The 8,803-nt window shown below is 39.4% G+C and overlaps 1 protein-coding gene across 5 annotated transcripts; it reads right to left on the bottom strand.

Annotated features, from left to right (window-relative positions):
* Positions 1-234: 234 nt before the first annotated feature.
* On the bottom strand, positions 235-8,756 carry GAR1 (GAR1 ribonucleoprotein). 5 transcript variants are annotated; one of them, XM_060654443.2, is made up of 7 exons: positions 8,556-8,756; positions 7,904-8,110; positions 6,284-6,438; positions 5,780-5,839; positions 2,383-2,521; positions 864-929; positions 235-530 (listed from the first exon to the last, which is right to left on the bottom strand). In XM_060654443.2, the coding sequence occupies exons 2-7, from the start codon at positions 8,097-8,099 to the stop codon at positions 517-519; spliced, it is 630 nt and encodes a 209-aa protein (XP_060510426.1). In that variant the 5' UTR covers positions 8,100-8,110; positions 8,556-8,756; the 3' UTR covers positions 235-516. The 5 variants fall into 5 exon arrangements, with proteins under 5 accessions (XP_060510426.1, XP_060510424.1, XP_060510425.1 ...); XM_060654441.3 differs by having other exon boundaries at positions 8,461-8,755; XM_060654442.3 differs by having other exon boundaries at positions 8,471-8,755.
* Positions 8,757-8,803: the final 47 nt, after the last annotated feature.

The raw sequence follows: 8,803 nt of genomic DNA, 5'->3' as shown, positions 1-8,803 counted from the left end.
CAGAGCCTGGAGCCTGCTTCGGATTCTGGGTCTCCTTCTCTCTCTGCCCCTCCCCCACTTGTGCTCGGTTTCTCTCTGCCTCTCAAAAATAAATAAATGTTAAAAAAAATTTTTAAAGATCAGTTATATATGTAAACAAATCATTTTTCTATCTGAAATCCACTGGGTCTAAGCTTACTTGTTCCTTTTAACTTCAAAATTAGCTCTGGTTTAATAAACACAGGTCTATATAACTTAAAGAAATAAAACACTTTATTTTAAAAATTCCAAGTATGCTTCAAATGAAAACTGTCCATTTATTAAGCACCCAGAGTTCCAAGCTTGTACAAAACATGAAAATACTTGCTCATACTCTTTTAGAGCAAAACTGCTTATTCTGCTGCACTCATTTTTGCATGGCGTTGACATTTCAGTTCCACTGTCGTAAGAGGACCAGTTCTTCAAAACTTGCTCAGGAAACAAGTTTCTGATCCATAGAAGTAGATCATGCAGGAAGTTTCTCTGTTAATGTTACACTTAATGTCCTCTTCCTGGTTAACAGAAAATGAAAGTATTAAGTCTACAGAAAAATGAATTTTAATAGGGCTATATTCCAAATGTCAAGTTTCAATTCAGCATTAGTTCTTATACTGTTTAGCCAACCAATTTACCAAATTTAATTATCATTCATATTACATTTTATTTACCCTTCAAAGGGAAAAGCAAGAAAGTGACATAAAATAAAGCTATATAATAGGCTACAGCCAAGAACACCATAGTGTTCTATATACTGGGGAAACAAATAAAACTGAACAGAAACTTTAAAGGGGAGATAATATCAATTTCAGAAATTCAGAGATTCAAAGACTTTTCTTCACACTCACCTCTGAAACCTCCACCTCCTCTTCCTCCTCTGAAACCTCCACCTCCTCTTCCTCCTCTGAAACCACCTAAAAACAGAGGAAATTTTAAATTACTGTACCCTATCCTACTCCCATCAGCCTAACACCCTAGATTACAACTTTCTAAGCAAGTATTCTGTTTTAATGAATTACAAAAGCTGGTTTCTTTAAAGTCCTATTTAGCCCTGCTGTTAAATGTAGGAATACCTCAACTTTTGCTCACATTAATTACTTTTTTGATTGAATGAAGGCTTTTTATCCTAAGAACAAAAGGTAGCAGACAGGAATGGTTTCACTCTGGGGATACTATAATAAATACAATATTTAAAGTTAATTCAGCTGCATATGGAGCAGCACTGATGCTCACATGTTGAATAGAAAATTTAAACTTTTGAAGTATCCAACACATATTTGGCCTCCTGTTTGAGTCTCCATTTTTACTTCTTTTGGTTGCTAACTCTGTAAGGAATGATGAATCGTAAGAAGAGGAAAAACCAACATTTCTAAAATAATGGTATAAAAATATAGAAGTTTTAAGACAGACGAGCCAGTTTTTTCAATGTCACATATGAGATTGAATATAGAATGGGAATAAAGGGGAGCTTATTAGATTCTCAAAAATATTTAAGAAAGACGTATTTTCAGATTTCTTAAAGAGATAACCTCCTAGCTATCTGGACCGAAAAAAAAGGACGTTTAGAGTGAAATAATTAAATTAAGAAAGGCAAAGGTGAAAACAGAATTCTCTCTACTTTCTGATTCAGTAACAGAAGATGTCCAACTAATTTGCAACTCCCCTTCCTAAAGCCTACTTTGCCATCATCCTGTCACCCACCCACCACACCACTACTCCCAGATCTAGTCCTACTCAGTGCTGCACCCCACCTTATCCCCAGCCCTGTTCATCATCTAACCCTCATAATGATGAATGTTACAAAAGTTTTGGGACATACCTATATCAAAATGCTGAAATCCAAGCAATGAATTTATTGGTTAAATCTTTGACATAACATCAGAAGATAGGGGTTTTATTTCTGGGACTGCCAACGGCTCAATTAGGGCAAATTAAATTTTGTTAGCCTCTCATTTCCTCATCCAAAATAAGGCTATCACCTAGCCTACAAGGCTCTGCTGAATATTACAGGAACATACATCCGTGTGAAAAGAATACGACAAGCTCTCAGCATAAATTCAACACCCAGTGATATTAATTAAAAAACTAAAATTCAGTCAAGATAATCTTATACTTTATAAAATGTTCAACAAAACGCGAATAACCCCACAGAGATAAAATCTCTCAAAATTATACTTTATTAGGTTTTTGAAAAGTAAGTCATTGAAACTAAGCATTATTCCTATGGCAACCTGCCAAGATTCGAAACTAGTTTTTCTAAAAAAATAAACATAAGGGAGGTTTCCCTATATACAAAATTAAAGTGTACTATGTGAACTGGCTGCAGCTGTGAAATCTCATTAGAAATTTCCCTCACAAGTAACTTACCACCTCTGCCACCTCTGCCACCTCCGCCTCTTCCTCCTCCTCGACCTCCCCTGCCACCACCTCTTGGAGGTCCCTTCTCACCGGGAGGCCGAGGTAAAAACCTCTGCAGTGGTAGCAGTTTATATGGGTCTATATAAAACTGGAAGTGTAACAGAAACGATTAATGTGATGATTTGGAAAGGAGTACAGTACAGTCATTAAGAACTACACACAACTCAAAACAACCTGGGTTGAAATCTCAACTCTATTAACTACTGTGTAGCCGTGGGCAAAGACTTAACTTCTTTGTGCCTTAGTTTTCTGACCTGTCAAATGAAGAGAATCAAGTGCCTACCCCACAGTCTTGGTGAAGATCAAAAGAGTAATGTATAAAAGCACTTCAACTTTGCACACAATAAGCATTACATGTATAGAAATAAAAACCTAGACCAATTCAATCTCATTTCTCTTTAGAAACAGATGTCTTCCAAAAATTAACTACATTTTCACTCTACAGACTTGCCCTAAGAAAAATGAAACCTTTTAAAACCTTAACATTAAAATTCAAAATAAAGCCCAGGCACACTTGCTATTTTAAGACTTTAATAAAGGATCAAATCAGTAACTACTTGCTGAACATACAAAGTAATAGAGAATATGCATAAACTAAACCCATCCATTATTTGGAATTAAAGAGGTTATTTTGCACAGTAATGAAACATAATGGGGTGTATCTCAATTTTACATAAAACATGCATAAGGAATTTCAAAATGATAAATGTATTACTTATAACAAGATGTCTGAATCCCTCTTTAGACCACCTTATCATTCTTCTTTCCTTCAGAGCCCATTCATTAAAAATAGTACCTAGCTCTGCACTGCCCGATATGGCAGCCACTAGCCACATGTGGCTATTTAAATTAATTAACAACTAAAAATTCAGTTCCTGAGTTACATTAGCCACATTTCAGGTGTATGATAGCTACAAATGGTTAGTGGCTGTTGTACTAGGCACGAGTTTTCATCACTACAGAAAATTCAATTGGGTGGCACTAGTCTAGAGATTATTATAATAACATAGGCTGGATAAGGAGGGCCCAAACCATAACAGTGGATCTAGAAATGGGGAGAGGTAGAATGTACCAATTTAGCATCTGATGATAAAAAATACTAAGTACTAAATCTTCAAATAATACTGTGAGAAAAGGCAGGCATGGGGATCAAATTTAAATGGCTATCACAAGCAAATTCTTTTTTTCAGGTCACCAAATGAGAAGCTGGGCTGTCAGGCCCACCTGAATCAGTTCATTTCCCCGGGGATACTTGTCAGGTTTCTACAGCCAGTAGCAGCCCTATGCTAGCAACAGAACACTGTCCCCATCTCATCTCCTATTCGTATCAGGGTTCTGGGCCCACTCCACTGGTGCCATAACCTTTTGACCTCCCTGTTGCTAAATCTAAAGAACACTTGGAAGCAACGTTTTGCCACAGTTGAGCACTTCCCATTGGAAACACTGTTCTCCTGACTTTGGTTGATAACCTCTTTTATGAAATTCTCCTGATTTGCGTCCTCCGTGTTTACTAGTGTGACTTCTCGGTCTCCAAGAGACATATAAATTTAGAAGGTACCCCAAAGCTCTTTTTCTCATTCTTTCTTCCCAGACTGTATCATATACTGTCTACAATGACAACTTTCCAATTCCGTCTCTAGTCCAGACTCTTCCTTCGAGCTCCTGTGTGAATATCTCACAAGTGCTTCAAACTCATTATGTCTAAAACCGAATTTATCATCTTCCCCCTATTCCCTTTTTCTCCAGTGTTTCCTATTTTGGTACTGTGGTGACACTGTCCACAGAGATGTTGAAATCACACATCTGAAAGGTGGGGATATTTTTTTTTTAATTATTTACATGCGCACTAGGGTGGGGCAGAGAGGGAAAGAATCCAAAGCAGGCTCCATTCTCAGCACAGACCCCAATGCGGGGCTTGATCCCACAACTCTGGGATCATGACCTGAGCCAACATCAAGAGTTGGATGCTCAAATGACTGAGACCCCCAGGTGTTCCAGGGTGGTGACATTTTTTAACTTCAACTGATCAATTACCAAGATCTATGGATGGCTACTTCCTCTATCTCTCATAAATCCATTCACTCTTCTCCATTTCTACTGTCACTACTACCCTAATCCAAAATGTTACCTCTTCTGGGACTAATGCAGCAGTCTCCGACTTGGCCCCTTCACATACAGTACTAGCCGCTTTCCAGGGTACTCTTTTATTTTGTCAGTGGTCTTTTTAAGTATAAACTTAATCATATTCATCCTAATATTTAAAAACAAAACTAAACCTAATGTCTAAACTCTTTCCCATAACCTGAAGGCATTAAGTAATCCAGCCACTGCTTACCGTAATCTAGTCGCTCATAAATGTTCTATGCCCAAGCTATACTTCTGCCTTTTTCAGATCCTTAAATTGGCTTACTGTCTTAGAGACTTGCACTTACTGTTTTCTCTACTTGTAATGTGCTTTCTCCTCCTCTTTGACTAGCAGTGGTTCCAAACTACATCAAAATTATCTTAACTACATCAAAACTGTCCAGGAGCTTTCCTTTTTACAGTTGAATCCTGGTCCCTAACTAAGACTTACTAGCTCAAATTTTTAAGTGGAACCAAGAAATACGTGACCTTAAAAGCTCCCCCACATACTCTAATGTGCAACTAGGTTTGGGAATCACCCCTAGTCAACTTGCAGGTCTCAGCTTTTAGCTCACTTCCTCAGAAAGCCAACATACTAAATTTGGTCCCAATGCTAGCATTTGCATAGTAATATGTATTTCTCCTTCACAGCATGTATCATAATGTTATTGAAATTATTTGTGAAATCATTTAATATCTGACTTCTAATGTTTCATAATTTAATGTTTTAACTTAGAATGTCTGGTCCTATAAGATGTCCAATAAAAGAGTTTTACATAAACTAACAAACGTACGCCAGCAGTTATAGAATTTGCTAATATAAGAATAATTTCTGAAAGCCTGTATTAATTACATTTTTTTAAGTTTATTTATTTTGAGAGAGCACACGTGCGAGAGAGCAGGAGCAGGGACACAGAGAGAAGTAAAGAGAGAACTCCAAGTAGGATCTGCGGCATCAGCACAGAACCCGATGCAGGGCTCAGAACTCACGCACCTGAGACCGTGACCTGAGCCGAAATCAAGAGTCAGACATTTAACTCACTGAACCGCCCAGGTGCCCCTTAAATAAATTACTTCTAAAGATCAGTAAGTTCAATGTCTAAAATACAGAACACCTCAATTTACGATATACTGGGGGAGTCTCAAGGGCTCTACGTAGCACTGTCCTAAGGAAGGTCATTCACTTATAAAACCAACGATCCTAGTTATAAGCTTGACTCACCTTCTGCAGTTTTTTAAAGGAAGATGCCTTCATATTTTCTGACAATTTAACAGAAAAATACTATTAGTTATATTAAGGAACAATTAAGATCAAAGAAGGTAACCTTCTGAATTCATATGTAATTTTAATAACAAGTTTAGAATATATGGCAATATGTAGGCAAAGAAATGAGTTTCTAAAAGGAAATGAAGTTTTTGTTTCTAAAACTTCTAATTACACACTATTCCAGTGGCATCATCATAATCAAGGCAAAGTACCTTAATCCTGTAGCACTTATCCAAATGACAATCATTTCTAAAACCTTCCAAAAAGGAAGTCACTCTTATAGAGCCTTTGTAATATATGGAGATATATTCTCTTCTCTTGATTCTCCTTTACGGTCCAATCTTAGCAATACTCTGTCCAATTTAATGAAGAAGTTTAATTAAACCAATACTTAGCTCCAGAAAAAGCAAATGGTAACCCTTCAAAAAGATCATTGGGCCTTCTAATTAAAAAGGATACAAAATCTCTAAGTTGTCCAAATATTTCATCCACTTTACCAATTTGTTCTTTGTTCTCTAAATAAACTGGAGCATTGAAATAAGGCACCTTATTTTCGTCTGTAGTACATTTACAAACTATGTCATCTTCACAGGGATGCAGGAACTCTCCTAATACTGAAATAGGACAAAAAAATGTTAAAATATAAAACAGTCTCAAATAATATTGACCCAACATTATCTGGAAGCTTTCTTTTGGGTACCTGGGATTTCACTTTATCTGTTCTCCTCTGAGGCAAGGAAAAAAAAAAAAGAAAAAAGCCCAAACTGCACAACATATTAGCTTTGTGGCCTGGGATAAGGCTCTCACATCTCTGCGTCAGTGTCCTCATCTTTAGTAAGGGGCTAATAACAGTACCAACATCTAATATATCGTACTGTGAGGAATAAGTACAATGATAAACATCAAGTACTTAGTACAGTAAGACCAAATAACCCCAAACAGGTGTTTTATTATAATAACTATCATTACTAAGCACTATACTTACATTCTGCTATCTGTTTTCTTCTCCCCAGTCCCTAACTGTAAATTAGTCTTTGTTCTTTTTTTTCCCTCCCCTTTTATAACTTCTCCCTACCACCTCTTCACCAATGATGCTTCACTCTTTTTCAAGGAAGTGTGGAATCTCAAAAGAACTACCTTTATTTCTAACTGACTGTCACCCCAAACTAAAACACTCATCACATCCTGCAAAACCAACTCTTCATCCCTATCACCCAAGCTTAAAACCTGGAATCTTTTATTCCCAGTGCTAGCCAAGTTCTACTGAATGTTTCCATTGAAATCTCTCCCATCAAACTGTTCCTTTTTTTTTTTTTTTTTTCTCACTTCCACCATGGTCACAGTTCATCATGCATGGACTGTTGCAATAGCTTGTGTGCTAGGACCTGTGACTCTAGCCATTACCCTCTACAAACCATTTTGTACACTGATCCAACCTCATCTTTATATTAGACACTCTTCATCCTTTCTCCTCTTTGATGTAGGCTTCTACTGTCAAATCTCTTTCTCACTTTCCATAACTTCCATCCCACCTCATTGATAATTACTCCAAAATTACTCTTATTAGGTCCTTTATCTTGCTCACCACCCCCTCTGTAGTCTCCCTTCCGAGCAATTTTTTTCTCACTCCTCTTATTTATGAATAGTAATTGAGAGCACGGGCTTTGGAGTCAGAAAACTTGGCTTTGTCTCTCAAACGTATCACTTACTGATCACTTATTACCACGACTCTAGCAGACAAACTTAACTCTTAATCACAGTTTTCTTATCTGTAAAATGGGGAAAATAGGAGTAAGCACACAATATTACCTATTTAATATTACCTATTTAATAACTTCCTTTCAGCTCAAGCTCAAGTTCCACCTCCATGATACATTATAAGTGCTCTTTTGCTCTTGATCCCCCCTTAACATTCTACAGCACTATTATAACTCACTTTACAGCACTTCCACACCCCACTCCCCAAACAAGCAGTAACTTCCGTATGAGAGCTGCTAGAGCTATCTTTCAGCACGTCATTCCCAAAATTAAACCCACAACTTCCTCCCCCAAGTAGGGTAAGCTTTGAAACCGACATACAAACTACGTGTTCCGGAGGTCCTTGGTCTTGGCCTTTGTTAAAGCCTCCGCGGCCACCTCCTCGTCCAAATCCTCCTCTGCCGCCACCACCACCTCTGAAATTACCGCCTCCACCTCGGAAGTGGTTGTTGCTGCCGCCGCGATTGAAGCCCCCACCTCGATTAAAGCCTCCACGACCTCCGCCTCGAAAAGACATGCTTACTATACCTGGTGAGAAAAAGTGCGTACCTTTTGGTCACTGTGGCCTCAGGGTACACCAAGTAACCCCTCTAGCCCCTCTGAGCCATGGTCAGACCATAGAGGCGGACAATAATAAGAATAGCAACCTTGCCACCTCACCCACCGCCAAGCCGCCAGTGACAACCCGAAGGGTGAGGAATGTTACCCCCCCATAGCCTTACGCGCGCGGACCGACCACTCACCAGCCTCGTCGCCCACGCTTAGCACCTCTGCCCCCAGCGAGCAGCAAGGTGTTCACGCCGCAATCCCTTCACTCATCCCTCCCTCCCGCACCTGGGTTCCGCGTCCAGCCATTCTCCGCTCCTCCCGCTCCCTACCTCAACTCACCCACGCCACGTGCACCTCTGGCCCGGCCGCGCACACCCACCCGTCCACTACTTCCGTCGTACACCAGCCTCCTCGGCCACCGTACCAGCACAACGTGGGGACGTAGCGGGGAAACAAGAAACTCGAACGGGTTTACAAAAACGCCCGTCACCGGCGGAACCCGCGCCGCTGTCACCTTTCCAAAACAGCTTTCAGCGCTGAAGGAGCCGCAATACTATCTAACCTCAACCACTAGCTCACGGCAGTCAGGTCCACTTTCCTACTGAGGAGCAGAGGAAATGACGTATAATGGTGGCGTCCTTTGAATCCAGACCTTGCCGGAAGTGCCGCCTC

This window comes from Panthera onca, chromosome B1 (assembly GCF_046562875.1).
Source record: "Panthera onca isolate mPanOnc1 chromosome B1, mPanOnc1 haplotype 2, whole genome shotgun sequence".
NCBI classification, from domain to species: Eukaryota; Metazoa; Chordata; class Mammalia; order Carnivora; family Felidae; genus Panthera; species Panthera onca.
This window is presented reverse-complemented; position numbering and strand designations above follow the sequence as displayed.